At 49.6% G+C, this 17,364-nt stretch overlaps 2 protein-coding genes across 6 annotated transcripts in view; both read left to right on the forward strand.

The window, feature by feature from the left end:
* The window catches only part of FLT4 (fms related receptor tyrosine kinase 4), a 59,929-nt gene extending 49,409 nt beyond the window's left edge, over positions 1–10,520 (forward strand). Inside the window, exons 22-30 of one of the 2 annotated variants that reach the window (XM_062587014.1) lie at positions 57–151; positions 646–768; positions 1,213–1,324; positions 1,639–1,738; positions 2,043–2,148; positions 3,149–3,288; positions 4,067–4,187; positions 4,981–5,066; positions 6,464–10,520. In XM_062587014.1, the coding sequence (XP_062442998.1) occupies positions 57–151; positions 646–768; positions 1,213–1,324; positions 1,639–1,738; positions 2,043–2,148; positions 3,149–3,288; positions 4,067–4,187; positions 4,981–5,066; positions 6,464–6,683 (1,103 nt within the window). In that variant the 3' untranslated portion in view covers positions 6,684–10,520. The remainder of the gene's footprint in view (positions 1–56; positions 152–645; positions 769–1,212; positions 1,325–1,638; positions 1,739–2,042; positions 2,149–3,148; positions 3,289–4,066; positions 4,188–4,980; positions 5,067–6,463) is intronic. The other variant, XM_062587015.1, reaches the window with a different exon arrangement.
* A 3,782-nt stretch (positions 10,521–14,302) lies between these two features.
* RNF130 (ring finger protein 130) overlaps positions 14,303–17,364 on the forward strand; it is a 54,292-nt gene continuing 51,230 nt past the window's right edge. Inside the window, exon 1 of one of the 4 annotated variants that reach the window (XM_062587375.1) lies at positions 14,303–14,752. In XM_062587375.1, the coding sequence (XP_062443359.1) occupies positions 14,392–14,752 (361 nt within the window). In that variant the 5' untranslated portion in view covers positions 14,303–14,391. The remainder of the gene's footprint in view (positions 14,753–17,364) is intronic. The other 3 variants (XM_062587376.1, XM_062587373.1, XM_062587374.1) reach the window with 3 other exon arrangements.

Here is a 17,364-nt window from a genome sequence, read left to right on the forward strand (position 1 = left end):
GAGGACAAAAGACAATTTGCTGTCTAACAATTTTATTTTCTTGTGTTCCTGGACAGTGGATGATTTGTGGCAAAGTCCCTTGACTATGGAAGACCTGATTTGCTACAGCTTCCAAGTAGCACGTGGCATGGAGTTCCTAGCATCTCGAAAGGTGAGTTCACCCTTTCCCTTGCTTCTCTCCTTGTGTGCCCGCCTGGCCAGAGGAAGCTTGGTGTGGGCTGTTGGTGTGACTGCAGAGTCTCCGAGCACACCTGTACGTGTATATAGACATACGTGGATAGCCAGTCTCTCTACGTGGCTGTTTCCCATCACTAGTACTGCGTGTACTTCGTGGCTGGTGATTATTGCCACAAAACCCTGCACACTAGGGAACTGCTTATGGCCATTTTAGAGGTGACACACAGATTCAGTGATCTGCCTCACATCGCTCAGGAAGTCTGTGGCAAGACAAAGACATGAACTCCATTCTCCTGCTCTTCATCCCCTCCTTAACTATCTCCCATTTTGATTTTTATCTTTAGCTCCTTCCCTTCTCCATCATTCCTCCATAACAGTTCAGGGTCACAAGAGGAGAGAGCTCTGCACTTTCTGATAGTGGGTTCTTGTGCCTCTGATTTTGCACCTTTCCTCTTTGTGTACCCTCAGTGCATCCACAGAGATCTAGCTGCTCGCAATATCCTCCTGTCAGAGAACAATGTGGTAAAGATCTGCGACTTCGGCCTGGCCCGGGACATCTACAAGGACCCTGACTATGTCAGGAAAGGCAGTGTGAGTGCCATCTCCTCAAACCCTGTACAGATTTGGCCTCAGATGATTGTTCATGAACAATCCTGGGGCTGGAATAAGCTGAGAAAAAGAAGAGGAAAGGGGTGGGTGGAATCACTTGTGTGGCTGAGACCAGGGGCTGTTGGAATGAATGTGCAATTCTCCTCTAGTACCTGGCTTCTGTCCCCTTCCTATTGCTCCTCAACCCATCATTAGCTCACTCTTCTTTATTCTCTTTCCTATTTCTTCCCTTGTTCTTCTCTATTCCCTCTATTTACCCTTAGCATCTCAGTCCCTCTCACTGGCCTAACCAAATATCCTTTCCTTCATGGAGGAAGGAGAGGAGCAGGGCTGCTGGATCCAGTTCCTTGCCTCCCTCCTGTGGCTACTAGCAGCTCTGCCCTAGGCTGTGTCCCCTGACCTGTGCCTTGCCTCTTCCTCCTGCAGGCTCGTCTCCCACTGAAGTGGATGGCTCCAGAGAGCATCTTTGACAAGGTCTACACTACCCAGAGTGATGTCTGGTCCTTTGGAGTCCTCCTCTGGGAAATCTTCTCACTAGGTGAGCGCTAAAGGCCACACACTGCTCAGGAAGGCAGGGTCTCTGTTCCCACGTAGCGGCTCAGTGAGTGAGTCTGCAGAAGGAGACATCAATGTAGGCAAAACAAATGCGGAGGCTGCATTCTCCCAGAAATGAGGTGATGGGAGCCAGGCACGTGGAGGAAGTCTCCTTGCTGCAGCAGAGGGGCTTGTCTCCAGCAGCACCCAGGACCTGGGCTGCATCTCACAGCATTTTGGCAGTTGCAGGGGAGGGGCTGGTTTCTGATGGTGCACCTCACTCTCCCATCCCCTTCACCCCTTTTGGACCTCCTTTAGGGGCATCTCCATACCCTGGAGTCCAGATCAATGAGGAGTTCTGCCAGAGGCTCAAAGACGGTACCAGAATGAGAGCCCCAGAGTATGCCACAGCAGAAATGTAAGTCTGAAACCTTCTGGATCCCAGTGTAAGTCAGGGCAAGCCCAGCTCTTAGATGGAAAGACCTTTCTGACAGGGTGGGGGACAAGCCAACAATTCCTTCGTATAATCTCCGGGCAGCTGCCTGCAGGGCAAGTCACATAGGTTCAAATCCAGGTCCAGGCTATCTGGAAATATGGCCAATATGCTGGGTGCCAGGGTTTCCTTCCCAGCGTAGGTATGCTCTGTCCCAGTAGGCGCTGCCTGAGTGGGTGGGCAAGGAGGGTGGGTTCTGTGCTGTACAACCATCATCTCTTCTTGGCAGTTACCGTATCATGCTGAGCTGCTGGCATGGGGATCCCAAGGAGAGACCAACTTTCTCTGACCTGGTGGAGATACTGGGGAATCTGCTTCAGGAAAACGTCCAGCAGGTGAAAACCTCTCTATGCCCTCTTCTCAGCTACAGACAGCTCTTTCTTCCCGCACTGCTAGCTCCTGTGCTGTGCTCTCCTCTGGCTCACAAGCTGATGCTTGCCTTGGCATAGGCCAGAGGATAATGCAAGGTTTCAGGGATCGGAGATGTCTGTGCCCCAGTGGTACTGGAGAGACCATTTCTGCAGCAGCCCTTTTACTGCATCCTAATATATAGTTCCTCTGCCTGCAGGGTGGGTGCCCTCTCAGTGGTCATTCCAGTATTTTCATCCTAATCCCTAGATGACTATCTGAAATTTTTCAGCTGACTCAAGGCCCTGGCACTCCTTCCTCTCTTACGCCCACATAATGAAAATCAAGACTTCGCTACGCTTGCTGAAACTCTGTCTTCAGATCTAAATGTCAGGGCCATGTGAACCAAACAACTGTTCTGTTTCAGGCAGTCAGATATACAGATTTCTTGGAAGATGTTACTAATTACTGTCTTGGGTTAATTAACCAGCACTTTCAACAGCATTGAGCATGCTGCTCTGATTTTGACTTTTTATTTATGTTCTGGTTTAGAAGATGACAGCTAAACGCTTAAATATTAATAGTGTCCCATCCTTTCCCTCTGATTTTAATCCTTCAGCGCTGGATCCCAGCATGGGCACAGCCAAGCTACAGTGGCGTGCCTCTGGAGCACAGCGCTCTGTCCATGTATTGTGACACTAACACAAGAGGCACACGCAGGCTGGCTGGAGAAGCTGCAGAACTTTAGGTGCTGTACGACTGAGTTGTTTTCCTACTTATACACACCTCCATGCACCTGCAACACTTGCAGCCTCTTAATGCAGAGGGCACTGAAATCTACTCAAGGTAGATATTTTGTCCCAGAGAAACAGAAGACATATAATAAGAATATTCCTCCTCATTTCTGACAGCTTCTGTTTGCAGAGCCCTTTCCTGTGGGAAAGGCCTCCTGTTGTTGTAAGGCCACTCACTCTTTTCTCCTACCAGGAGGGGAAGGATTATATCCCACTGAATGACTCTCACAGCTCAGAAGATGATGGTTTCTCCCAGGTGCCTTCCTCTGTCCAGCAAAACTCTGATGAAGAGGACTTCGACATGAGGATACGTTGCCACAGCCTAGCAGCAAGGTAAATCCCCTCTGGAAAGGGCAGAGAGAGCCCAGCAGGCAGCCAGCAAGGGTGTAAGAGTGCCTGAGAGATATGAGGAGAAACCAGTAGTGAGAGTTTGGACAAACCCCAGGTGGTCAGGTCTAAGCCAAGCATTTATGTCATAGCTTATTGCTTTTATTCACTTTCTTTTGCTGACAAGCAAGAGCCCCTGATGTCTGAGCCTATGGCAGTCCTCCTCCTGCCTCCAGCTGCACAGCCAGAGCATCACATCCCACTAAAGGCATCACAACCCATTAAGCAGATGAGGAAAAAATGTGTCAGCTGAGTCTCTGTCCTTCTGCTAGAGCAAGGGCTTTACCTTCCCTGTTCCTAAATAACCCAAACAATTAGGCCTAGACTTCTAGTCTCCTGGGAGCTGTGACACAGTATGATGTTTGGGATCTGTAAGATATTACTCACCTTTTCAGTTTAGGTAACTGGATGCCAGCAGTACAGCAGATTTCTTGCTCTATACTTACCCTGGCTGTCCAGGAGTGTGTCAATAGCCCTATCTGTGGGTAAACAGAGGCCAGTTTCAATTAGGAAATTTGTTTGAGTGTTTCCCACTGCAGAAAGAATATAGGGGCAAGAGGCCTGAAGTGACCTCATTCCCCTCCTAAAACCCATCTTGTGGGTCATGCACATCCCTGCATGCATTGGTTACTGTGAAGAAAGGATGGATTCAGCTCCTGTTCATTCCAGACTGTAGATACCGCTTCTATTGGTTTTACTGAATATAGTGCATTTATGTTGGTAGATATTACAACTGCGTCTCATTCCCTGGTTGTTTGACGGGAGGAAATCAGATCAGGTGTCCATCCAGGATAAAGACATTTGAAGAGTTTCCCATGACACATACAATGTACAAGGCACACCCGGTAAGTAGTCGCTGAGTGGGACTAAGCAGGGGCAAAGAAACGTTCAATTGTTTCCTGGCACCTTCCTGTTAAGATCATGGAGGGAAAATTACTCCTATCAAATGTCAGTCTGTCCCTGTCATACCTGTTCAGTCCTGTCCAATCCTGTGCACATCCGTCTCTCCACCTGGCACATAAAGGTTTCTCTGTAGCACAGCTTGTACTGTTTGGGTGTGAAATAAGGAGGTTAGAAATGCAAGCAAGACCTGTAAAGGACCTCAGAGAGGACTATGCTCATCACCCTTCTCAGATTTGTAAACATGGCCCCTTAAGCCTACTGAAATCCAGCCAGAACTAGATAAAATCAGAGTGCTTGTCTGCACCTGAAGCTCCCCTGTCATGACCCACACAGCAGTGGAATGGCACATTCCCAGCCTCTATGAACTGGACTGGCATTACATCTCCGACAGTGGCAAAACCTAAATCCCACCATAGTGTCAGAGGAAAATCTCACCTCTCAGATTTAATGGTAACACTTTTTCTGGCAGGGAGATTTTCTTTTCCTCAAAAGTGATAAAGTGAATACACAAATCCTACCTTTGTATGTGCTGCTTTTACAAAGGCATGTGAGAAAACGAGTTCCAGCAAGACCATGGCACACTGGTAAACTGCCCTTACATCCTTTTCCCATCTCAGACACATATGATCTGGTGTCCTGAATGATTCCATTGCTTTGAATGAATGATTCAACCTCTCTTCCCATTCTGATCAGTCGACGGGAATGTTACTGATAACTCCTGTTGCTTCCTTCCAGGACAATCAGACAGACAGTGGGATGGTTCTGGCATCTGAGGAATTTGAGAGGATAGAAAACCGACACAGAAAAGAAGGTGGATTCAGGTACTCCTTAAATCTGGCTGCTCAGACCTCCCTGCTGCTAAAGGCAGTGAAACAGGGAGGCAGCTCTTGGTGTCTCCCTGTAGGTCATGGCTCTTGGGGCTCTCAGCAGCAGCAGGACTGTGGACTCTGAGCCAACTAAATTCGTGTACATGTTAATGAGAGGCAAAGCATATCATGAGTGGACCTGCCTGTTCTGCTTCCTAGGCTTTCAAAACATATACTGTGCCCATTCAACAGACCAAAACATGTTCCTTATGGAACATGTCCGTTAAGGCATACTGGAGTGATAGTGTTAATAGGGCTCTTATTACCTATTGATATCCTCCAGTGAAGTATATCAGGGCTTGTTCAAGCACTAGTAGGTGGAAAAGACTGAGACCATGTGTCTGTCACATGGTGACAGACCGTTCCCCTGGCCCTGCCAAGTTGGCTCTAGCCTTGTCCCATATGTTACAGGGCCCCAACATGGCACAGCGGGGATGCTCCAGATCTTAAGACCCCCTGTGCACTGGTACTGAGTCCAACAAGTTGCCCTGACAGTGCTCAGGGACTGAGGGTGTTACAGATTGTGTCTTGAAAGCTGGGTAAGAACCTGTCCAGCTCATCTCTGCCTGGTGCCAGAGCAGGCTGCGACCTCATCCCTGTGACAGTGGGTTGAGCGAGCCATGGCAGCTCATGCACAGACAAGGCCAGTCCCTGATCAGAGATCTCAAGCCTCCTTCCTCACCTTCTCTTCCCCACATTGTTCAAACTGGTCTTTGTCTTTGCCCACATCTGCTGTTGTATCAGACATCAGCTGCTTCTTGCCCTTTTCTCCCTAAGACACTTTCCATTGTCTCCTATGCTGGGAGCTACCTAACGTCACACTCCCCGGTAAACACTGCCCTTCTAAAATCTTTCCTTGAATGCATCTGTGTTGTGACTCCTGTGGCTTCCTGCCAATCACTCAGTGTTGGCAGACATCAGGATGGGGTTGCTGCTTTCCTTCCATATCCTCTCCATCATCTTTCTTCGTTTACTTTCCCTTGTCCAGGCTGTGGGTCTGTGTCAGCTTCTGCACTCTTGCCGGGTACCATCTCTAAGAGCAATTCAGGTGATGGCTCTTGTCTGTCCCTGTTCATTGGGGTCCCAACCCCTCACGGGGCTTCCCAGAGGCCTCAGATAACCTGACCTAACTCCAGTGAAGGGCTGTGTATAGATTTTCACAGCTTATAATGGGTTGTGCTTAGTTACCTATGTGAAGTTTGGTGCTGTGCTTTGAAGTGGAGGTGTAGGTTTGTTCCTGACCCTGTTTCTGCCATTAGCATGTGATGTTTCCTGAAGCTAGGATCCCTCTAGGCCAAACAGAGACTTTGCAGAACTGCTCAGGCTTGACCTTCTGTATCTCTCCCTTACAGCAGTAAAGGGCCCAGACGAACTGCGGAGCTGCCAGGGGAACAGTCAGACCTGCGGGGCAGATGTCAGCTGTCATATGGGTCCCAGGTCGGAGGCCAGACTTTTTACAACAGTGAATATGGGGAGCTGTCAGAACTCTCTGAGGATGGCAGCTGCACCCCACCTGGAGAGGGGGCCAGTCCCTCTGCTCTCCACGCTTCCTTCTTCTCCGAGCAGTACTAATGGGTCAGGCCCCCGAGGTGCCCTGCTGACGCACTGCGCTCACCCTCCAAGCGTGTCATCAGGGTCAACCAGAGCCTCCCCTTCAACCTAGGCCCAACCCCAGCAAGGAACTCACCACCGATCTCCATGGGACTGCAGCACAACAACCCACACAGCACCTCCAGCTGCAGCTTCTCCGTGCCAGGACTGGAGAGAGCACGTCGCTGATTCCTCGGGTTTCTTTAGCCCTGTGGCTCAGACGGATGCATTCTGCTGGCGAGTGGGTGCCTGTGCTTAGCACTACAGCACCTTCTGCCTAGCATCTAGCCTCCACTCAGATCGGCTTCCCATTCAGAAAGCCTGTTTCAGGTCAGATATAAATAGATCTGTCTTAGTCAAGTTTCTTGCTGGTGTGCAGCCTCGGTGTTTTTCCTTGGATTGCTTCCTTCTCCTCTACTCATAATGTCAGCTGCTGAGCTGGGGAGCAGAATCAAAGGGAAGAAATCCCTAGTGGTATCAGCAGCCAGAGCAGGACATTTTGAGGAGGTGTATGGAGAGATCCCAAGCGATCATTGTAAGTGTTCGCACATATTGTTTATTCTGGGCAGGTACCAGTGTACACCCAGCCTCTCTGACTCTGTAACGCCCACACCTACACCCCCCTCATCTCTGTTAAGGGGGGCTGTCATTCTGCCTCATCACTGGGATTATTTTAGCCATTTCAACATAGCTATTGCCGTGTAGGTCGTCAGCTGATGGCTACAGTCCTTCCAGTGAGACAAATAGAGAGCAACTCTTTTTATAGGCCCTGTGCAAAATAGGGTTTTATATAGTCAGCACCTGGGAGCAGGTTGCTCACAGGTCTGCTGCTCTTGCCTCCTCCTTCTCCAGAGTAGTGCTGAGATGATTTGTTGCTCAAGTGAGAAGAAAAACTGTTAATTTCAGCTGGCTTTCAAACATAGAGCAAAAATGGGTTGTCTGCTGAAAGGAAAAGGATCAAAGTGGTAGGGAGTGAAATGTTTATTTTCAAATTGCTGCAAGGGTTTTGCAAACAATGGAAGGAACAAAGCTGCAGCAATGAGGTGCCCTGGACTGCGTCCCCTTGTGTGTTGGCACTGCTGTGCCCACAGTCAAGGGCAGCATCTGGCCTACAGCTCAAGCCGTAATTCTCCTGGATGGACACATCTGCACCACGACTCTTCCTACTGCCCTGGTTTCCTGGCAACCCCTGGTTTTAAGGAGGCAATCGCTGCCCCACAGGCACCTCTCTAGTTTCTGCACCAGAACTACTAGCATGGCACGTGTGTCTTTGGGGAACTGAGAAACACGCATTCACTGAGGAACCATCTCATTGCTTGGGCTTTTTGTTTCTAAAGGATACCACACAAATTCAGAGCTCTGGGGAACTTCCACAGCCTCTAACAAATTTCTGTGCTGCTGCCTCACCACTCTCCACCTACTTCTCTCCATCCTGCTTAAAATCTAAGAGCTCAGCCACAGAGCATGGTTACATCACTGCTGGAGGAGTCTGGGTGGAGAGGCTCGTCTGAACAGCTTGTCATCCTCTCCCACACGCTGGAGGCTGGCAGAGCTCCTTGCACCAGGGCATCTCAACACCAGGGAGCTCTGCTTGCAGGCCACATCTCTATGCTCAGAGCCAAGGGTTTGGTTTGGACTTTCTTTGTTGTATTTCCCAGCAGACATAGTATTTTTTCTAAACTGTATTTCTCCTTCAGCAAGGGTTTTATGCATTTCCTGATGTGAGCTTGTGAGTCCTTATGAATGACTTTCCCAAGTCTTAATTATAGTTCTCTGCACATGTGTAATGGGGGAGATTTATTTAGCATATGGGAAAAGCATAGCTGTCATTCAGATCCTCTATGCCTATTTAGAGCACAGAACCAGAGCGCCAGTAGTCCTCTTCCCTTCTGTGTCAGCAGGATGGCATGGCTGTGATTTCCATGGCAAAAAGAAGCATAAAACTGGACCAGCTTCAGCCAAGCTGGCTCAGGGTTGTGGAACTGAAACCTGCATATGGCAAGTAATCCTCCGACTTCTGGCATCCTCCTCAGTTGCCAGGAGTCTGAGCATCTTTAAGTAGGTGTGAGGAATCAGGGAAGGAGGACAGCCAATGGGATGCAGGTCAGGCTAAATTCTCCTGTCCTCACCCTGCTCTGGTTTTAAACTGTGTTGTTCCCTTGACAGAAGAAAGGCTACATGTGTCCGGTGCTGCTAGACTCCTGCCTTGATACACGCAGGTGGAAGGTGACAGACAGCAGAGCAAAATTCAGGCCACTCTCTTGGCAACATGCATCCTTAAGACCCAGATTCCCTTGTTCCCAGTACTTCAGAGACAGCTCTCCTCTGCCTGGAAACACAGCTCCAACTGAGAGAAGGCCTAAGAAAGATGTTTATAAATTAAATAACAGATGAAAAACAGAATTGCAGAGTGGCTACAAGTCCTTGTCCATATTAGAAATGTACTGGCAAACCTGCGTACTTGCAGAGCACCGGCAGGATTCCTCAACAGAGCAGGGACATAGGCATCTGAGCGTTCTGGCTGGCAGTCAAGGCTCACAGTCAGTCAGGACAGCTGCACTTTGTCTTTAGGTTCAGCTGTAAATTGCTCAAGAACATCACTGGGGAGAAGGGTTACTTCGTTAGAGCCATTGTTTAAAGTCCTTCGCTTCCCTCAGCGGAAAGCACTGGAGTGACAGCTGATTTTGACCACTGAAATAATTCAAATTCATAAAAGTGTGCTTTATTTTCTTTATTTCATACCATCTTGATGGAGGAGCGAGGGGAATCAGATCCCGTTGTATCCACATCAACAGGATTGCATGAACAATACAGCTATAATATGAGCAAATGCTTACTGCTCTTCAGACACTCCTGATGATGAAGAATAACTGTAGTGTGGGATAGTGGAGAGTTGTTGAGACAATTGTATTCTCACTCTTTTAGAAGTATAGTAAGATTAGAGTGTACAAACCTGATACTCTTTCCCACATTATTGCTGCCATCTGTGATTATCAAACTACCAAAGCTTTGAAGTAATCACACTTTACATTATTTCTGACACTTTTTTACATTCTTCAGATAAGCCTGAGCATGAAATGAAGCTGGTCTGCTTTGGTTTTGAGATGCAAGCAGCACTGCAACACTGTTGTCTGTCCTTCCACAGCGACGAGAGTATTTCAACTTTTAAAAACCCGGGGTTCGGTATTTGTGCCTGTTCTGTGCACAACACACTCACTATTTGGTTCGGGCTTTTACTGGAACTCAGCATTGAAGCTAAGCTATTTATCATCATCCTCTTTTAAAATGACTGTTCCCAGTCTACCATAGTCTCATTTTTCCTTATTGGTGTTGAAAGGTCATTCCTCTTGCATGACAGCACAGTGTTTGAGCAACATTGGCCTCCTACTTGCAAACACACACGCATACACATACATCTTGGAACAAAAATCTGTGTTGCAAGTAACACTTCATATTGCAATATTTTAAGCTGGTACCTGTTGTTGCTACAGCAGCATTCGATGTTTCCGTGGGCTGCCTTTGATGCAAGTAGGTTACTCTGGGTTATGTGTGAATACAAAAGTGTGGTTTGTGTGTGTGAACGAGTGTTTTGTGGGTGAGTGTTTTGGGGTTTTTGCATGTGTGAGTTTCTCTTACTGATGCGTGTATGTGAGTTTTTATAACTCGCCTTGAGTCTTGTCTCTGGAAGTTCACGGTTATATATCAAACCAGTTAGAACACTGCTTTCTTTCCTCTCCTCCTATAGTACTTGTTACCCTTTGTCATTAAGAGTTTTGTTGTAATATCTAAATGTGAAAATGAATAAAGACATAACTTGCACCTGCTCTCTCACGTTTGGAGGCTGCTGCTGCCGCAGGTCCCGCGGCACTGCTCAGCACCAGGCCCTGCTCCGAGCACTGCGCTGGGCAGCCCTGGTCCAACCCTGCTTCCCAAGGCAGCTCCAAGCACTCAGCACGTTTCAGTTTTATTACGTTTACTTTTGTGCCCCTTTGCATTTCCCGCATCCTCTAGGAAACAGCTGGGCTTTGTGGCACTTCCACGCAGGATGAAGCTCAGCCTTTTCTCGAGACGAAGACAGATACGCTGTGGTTCAGCGGACGGGAGCCGGCGGCCCGGCCTCCGAGCCCTTCGCTCCGCTGGCCTGCTCCTCTCCCTCCCTCTGGCTCCCTGCCGCGGATTTGGGCCCAGCTCCTGGCTAGCCAAAGGCCACCTGGACGGCTCCCCGCGCTCCTCTCACCCTCCAGCCCCCCAAATGGCTCCCCGCACCCCTCAACCTCCATCTCCCCTCACCCCTCGGGCCCGCTAAACGTCCCCCCTCACAGGGCCCCCGGCAGCGGGGGGCCGTCGCCGCCTCAGGGCTCCGCGGCGCCCCCCTAGGTGGCGCCCTCGGCGCGGCCGCCGCGGGCCGGGGCAGCGGCGCGGGCGGGAAGATGGCGGCGGGCGGGAGCGATGGCAGAGGTGAAGTCTGCCCGCGGGGGCGGGGGGGGTGAGGAAATGTTCGGCACCCGGGCCCCGGGGAGCGCAGGCAGTGAAACATAAACGGATATATGATCACTGCCTAAAAAAAAAAAAAAAAAAAAAAAAAAAAGCAGGAGCCAGGCTGAAGGGGACCATTTCGTGGTGATGCTGCGACGACCCCAGTGTCATTTGGCTGGTGGAAAGTGGGGCCGCTGTGGGGTGGCCACCGGCAGCGGAGGTGGGGATCCTGAAGCTGCTCTGATCGTGCCCCATTTTTTTGATGTGCCATTTTCCCCTTGTGGCAGTGACCACGAGGCTGGGAGAAAAAGAGCAAGGGGAGCTGCAAGCAGTTGGAGGGGTTTTGACTGTCCAGCTGCCACCAGGCTGGGACCAGGCCCAGGAGAAGAGCGGACGGCATCTATGGCTGTTCGTGTTGTACGAGCAACCCACCTGCGTTCCCGGCCGGGAGGTGGGGCGGCCTGGGGAATCGGGCCCAGCCATGCCATGCTTGCAAAGGGACTCGCAAAGGGACTCACGCGCAGGAGCCCACGTGTGTGTCCCCGAGAAAAACACAACCCACGTGAAGGAGGACCGTGGCAGAAAAGGGAGCGTTCAGAAAAGGGAGCTGTGAGTTGGCTGTCTTGGTTTTTCGGCCTGTTGTAACATCATGCATGCCCTCAGACAATGTTTCACTGCTTGACCAGTAAAAGTTTTGTTCAGCACCGAAGGAGACGAGTTATAATCAACGTTTCTGAAAGTGCTTGGAAATTGTTTGGAAAAAAAAAGGAAACAGAATCTATAGAGATCCAAGTGCTTTATACCAACTATTCTCTCCTGCACTCTTGCTCACTTCTGAGTAAGGGGAGGGGGGAGAATTGATGAAGGGAACTGATACTCAGCTTCGTAAGAACCACCTCATCCTGATATTCCCAGGGAAGCGCAAGCAGCAGCCCATGCTCCGTTTGCCCTCTCCACGGTGCTGCAGCACCCGGCCAGCAGCCAGGTTGGCACAAAACTGCTATCAGGCAAGTGTAAGTGGCTCCAGGAGAAGATGCCCTTGCAGGAACCTGCTGCACCATCGCACAGCTGCCTGCTACTTCTGTGCCACTTCCACAGCAACCTTTGGGAATATTCCTGGCTCCGAGACAGTAGAGGAAGCTGATGGAGGGCTAGAGTGGGTTCTCCTACTGAAACGGAGACACAGGGTGACCCAGTTTAGCCTAACTTGCTGATCCAGCTCTTTTCATTCCTGCCTCAGCCCATGCAGAGATGAACCCAGCCCCTTCTGAGGACAAGGCCAGAAAAGAGGCATTTCAGAAGTAAAGCACATGACTTTGCATCAAGACAATGCAGAATGCTTAGTCCTTAAAAATCTACTACTGTCTGCACTGTAAGAGTGACAGCTCTGAAACATGTTCTGCACAGAGCATTATCAGACTGCTTGCCATGATCTCGCCCTCCAGTTGCCCCCAGTAGAGGATGAAAGGTTTGGTGAAATGTTGAGGGGCCATTAATGATAATGTGGTTCCTTATCTAGCATTTACCAAGAAAAGAAAAAAAAAAAAGTGGAAGCAGAGCATTCAGCTGCTCCTTCAGAAACATTTCCTGGATTGTATTGACATTTCTATAGAGCTTTTCATAAACAGCATCTCGGAGGATTTTACAATGCCACAAGTTGCAGGCCTTTAGCAGGCCCCATGGGCCAATTCTGCTCGCAGACACAGGTTTGCAAAACTTGCTGCTTTCCTCGGAAATGACATGGATATATTCAAGGCCAGAATTAGACCCATTACTTGCAGGTAAATGAGCTAAGTTGAATGCACTGTTATCTTCCATGCATATGTGACCAGGTGCATCAAAAACAGATAAGCTACAAAGCATTCCAAAAGAGACTGGTTTAATAAGATGCTGAGATAAAACACCATGCTTCTCGCAGGGCCTTCCTGAACAGCTGGTGAAGTCACCAGGGAGACTATATCTCAGAACAACAGCACACTTATTTAGAAATTTATAAAGTATCCTAAACCACAGCCATGCAGAACTGTTTTTTTGTTTTTTGTTTTTTGTTTTTTTTTTTTTTTTGCCATAAATAATTTTCAGATGACTTGCCTTTCAAGATCTGGGAAGGCTTTTACATTGTTTTGTTACTTCTCTGGTTGGGAAGAGGCTCAAAACCTTAAAATTGTGATGTTAGTTAAAGAGATAGTAATTCATCAAGTCCTGTTTTGCAGTATGTCATGGGATTTTTATTAACAACAGCTGAGTGTTTGTAAGATTTCCTGTTTAATTACAGCAAAAATAGTAACTCCAAAATGGGAAGCAGTAGTCAGATCCTAGTAGCCATGCTGTTCCTTCCTCAACAGCCCTTTTAGTGTTAGTTGGACAGACTGAACATAGTGCCACCTCCTTTTCACACGTACAGCACTTTTCCCCCATTTCCAACGTGCTTTTGAACACTCTCCCGTATCTCCTCGAGGGCCAACCGCGCTCCTGCTCTCAAAAGTAAATAAGCTGAGGAACGACGGGAGCTCCCTACGCACAGGCTGTGCAGTTGTGCTTGCACCTCAGCCCCTGAATAAGAAAACTGACGGTCGTTACAGTCGAGTATTCCCCCTAGAGGTCTGCAAAGTGCCGCCCTTGACCCCGCCGTGACACACAGGCCTCGCCACAGCACCCCCAGCCCAGCACGACCCGCGGCTGTCATGGCGGCCCGCCTCCCCCGCCGCCGCCGCCTCGCCCCGCCGCGCCCAAGGTGACGTCACCGGCGGGCAGCCCCGCCCCGCCGCCGGCCCGGCCCCGCCCCGCCGTGGGTGCCGCCTCTCGCCCTCGTGGCGCTGGGCGGGGCGCGGGGCGCCTGCGCCGTGTGGGGGGAGCGCGCGCGCGCGCGCGGGCGGGCGAGCGGGCGCCGGGTGCGGAGCCGGCGGCAGCGGCGGCGGCCGGGCGCGCGGGGCTGGCGGCGGCGGCGGGGAGCTGGGCATGGGGCCGCAGCCCGCGGCCGGGGGCAGCGCGACGCGCCGCCCGCCCCACTAAGGCGGCGGCGAGCCCGAGGCGCGGCGGGGCGAGGAGGCGAGCCCCGCGGCCGGGCGGCGGCAGTGGTTGCTCGCGGGGCGGTGAGGGGGCCGCGCCGCCGCCTCCCCCGGCCCGGCGCGGGCGGGCGGGCCCGGCGGCATGAGCCCGGCGGCCTGAGGGGCGCGGAGCGGGGCTCGCCGCGCTGCCTGGCTCCTCCCATGGCATGAGCCCCCGCTCCCCTCCTCCCGCCGCCCGCTCCCGGCCTCTCCCCGCGGCCGGGCTGTCAGATGGGCCAGGCGGCCGCCGGCGCCCAGGGTTGAAGATGGGCCCCCCGCGGCGGGCCGGCCGGCGCTGGGACCGCCGCTCCTCCGTGCTGCTCCTGGCGCTCTGGCACTGCTGGCTCTGGCCGGCCGGCGCCGACAACGCGAGCCAGGCGTACTACACGGCCCTCATCAACGTGACGGTGCTGCACCCCGACCGGCCGGGCCCCACGCTGCTGCGCCTCGACCGCGGCCGCTACGGGCAGGACTCGCCCAAGGTGGAGGTCAAGGGGCTGCTGGTGGCGCCGGTGCCCATTAACGGAGGTAACGGGGGCGCCGGGGGGCGGGCGCCGCGCTGGCGGGGCTCCGGCTCAGCGCCGCTGCGGCGGCCGCCGCTCGCCCGCGGGGCCGGGGGCCGTGGCCGGAGCCTTGCGGACTTTCCCAGAGAGCCTCGACAAAAAGAGGAGGAAGAACTTGGGCGGGAGCAGAAGCCCGGTGCGGCGGCTGGGGAGCCCGCTCGGCGGGGCGTGGGGCGGCCGCGGAGGCGAGGCGCCCGGCGGGCGGGATCGTCCCCGAACTAGCTGCGGGGAGCTGCTCGCTCTCCTCCGCGGCGTTTGCCGGGAGCCTCGGGACGGCTGCACACCTCTCTCGCTGTCGTAGACGGCTGTGAGAAGGCCTGAAGCTTTTGCAGCTGCATAACATCGTGGTTGTTCAGCATGCATGTCTTAAAAATGCCTTTTATTCTTTCCATCAGCACTTGGAATGACTGAAGCTATCGAGCTGTTACTTTCACGTATGCAGCCCCAAATGTGCTCACCTTTGAGATACTAAACATTGTGTAGTGCTTTCAAATAAGTATTTTATTTTTTGTCATGGTGAAGCTACTTGTCCATTGATTGTTTTCTGGTAAAGCGTGTTCCTTAGATTTTATGGAAAACACTAAAACAAGTGAGAATGTTATCCTGAATCTTCCCTTTCTGAAATGAAACCAATCACTTCAGTCATAGTAATGGTGTTCTAATACTATCATATTTTGAAAACCCTTCTCAAGATTATCTAAACTGCCATCTTTAAGGAACAGATCAGTTGATCGATCATGGTGGTCCCAACCTGTATTCTGAACGTTAAACCTCCGAAGATAGCATTAAGTGAAATAATGTAATCAATCAAACCTAGACTCTTAAGTGATGAGTACTTAAGAGTTTTTAAAAAGAAATAACACATCTACTGTATTATTAAAAGCTTTTGAGAATTTACCAAATCTTAAGATCAGGAAAATACTTTGGTACTTCTTCAGAACAAAATAGTTCCTACTAGGCAGCATGTTTTACGCTTTTAATGTATATGAGGCAGACTGCATCAGCACGTGCTTGCTGGTCTCATTGAAGCTCATTAGCTTTAGGAAGTGTTAATTAGAACATATTAAAGTAGCATGTTTTTTAAGGAGAACAAGGAAGCCAAAAATCTTACAGCAAATCAACAGCAAAATAACTTTCACTTCATATTTCTATTCTCTAAATCTATTCTCTTTTTCAGAAATTCAGCTATCACCAGATATGCTTAGTCTTTCATTCTTATCCTGCTTCCTGGTGTACTTCACTTAATACCCTACCACTACCCCAAAACCTCATATGAAATCAAGAGGATATCCTGAAAGTGTTAGGCATCTAACAAACACTATAATAATAAGTGAAATTTTTCAAGGGTTTTTAAAACTGCTGCCTTTAAATATATGAAAGGTATCAGACCACTTGATTCCTTTAGTAGTTGCATTATTTGTCAAGAAAAAAAATGGAATTAATTACTTTTTGATCTGTTTTTATAACTTTTTCTGATCTCCTCCAATGTGATCTTCACTAAAGAGTAATTAAAAGACTGATAGAGACTGAAAGGATTTCACTGGAAGCTGACAGTGAGAGAAGAGCTGAATGAAACTATCAGCAATCCATAAACAGCACTTTTATACATTACTGCTAAGTATAATATGATGAATAATTCCAGTGGGAAGGTACAATAAGAATCATGAAACTGCAGATCTCTGAATTATTGCAGTTTTGACATGCTGTAATCATTAAAACTTTGCCATCAATTGTTGAGGAGATTCAGTTTGTCAACAGAAGACTCTGAAAGCAAACACTGCAGCAGTTGTCTGTCTTTAAAATTCTTCTGAATTGTTCTTTATACATTGTTATACGGTGTGTGTTTTCATTTTACCAAGACACTTCATGTGGTTCAAAAATTTCACGTGGTAGGAAAGATTGGAACATGTTATGCTTAAGATGTTCTTGAACACTTAGGAATCTTATGTTTATATTCTGCTTTTTTATTTCTTGGATTGGATAAGAGTGCTGTCTTGTCAGTAATTGGTGTAATACCTTTTTATTACACCTTTTCAAAGGTGTAAGACTGTTTTTAATCTTGCTGGAGAGCTTGTTTTGAAGATGCATGTTTTTTAATAGCTCTTAAGTAGCTAGCAGACGCCTCTGCTGTTAGAACAGTAAATGGTCTTACGTACGCTAAGAAAAGGCCTCTGTATTTTTTAGCACCTGTGTTTGTATATGCTTTAAGCACTGAATCTGTTTTGATGTCAAGATATTCATCCATTCATGGGCATTCCTTGGTATTTCTGTGAATATGGGTGACCTGTTAGCTGGAGCAGCCTGAGGCATCCTTGCACAGAAGGACTGAAATGTCCTTAATGTTACATCTCAACGTGCTGCATTAAGATCCCTTACTTGTTGCCTGCGGGGGAACAAATGAGTTCAATATTTCAGGATTCGAGGCCAATGATTTGCTGTTGAACATACAGCATTTGTAATAGCACAAGCTGTGCTGCACTTGCACAGAGTTGTTAACTTGTGTTCTTGAATATGCCTAGTATTTTATATACTACTTTTTGAAGTTGCTAGAGTCCCGTGAGATTGACCATCTTTCAC

Source organism: Rhea pennata, chromosome 14 (genome assembly GCF_028389875.1).
Source record: "Rhea pennata isolate bPtePen1 chromosome 14, bPtePen1.pri, whole genome shotgun sequence".
NCBI lineage: Eukaryota > Metazoa > Chordata > Aves > Rheiformes > Rheidae > Rhea > Rhea pennata.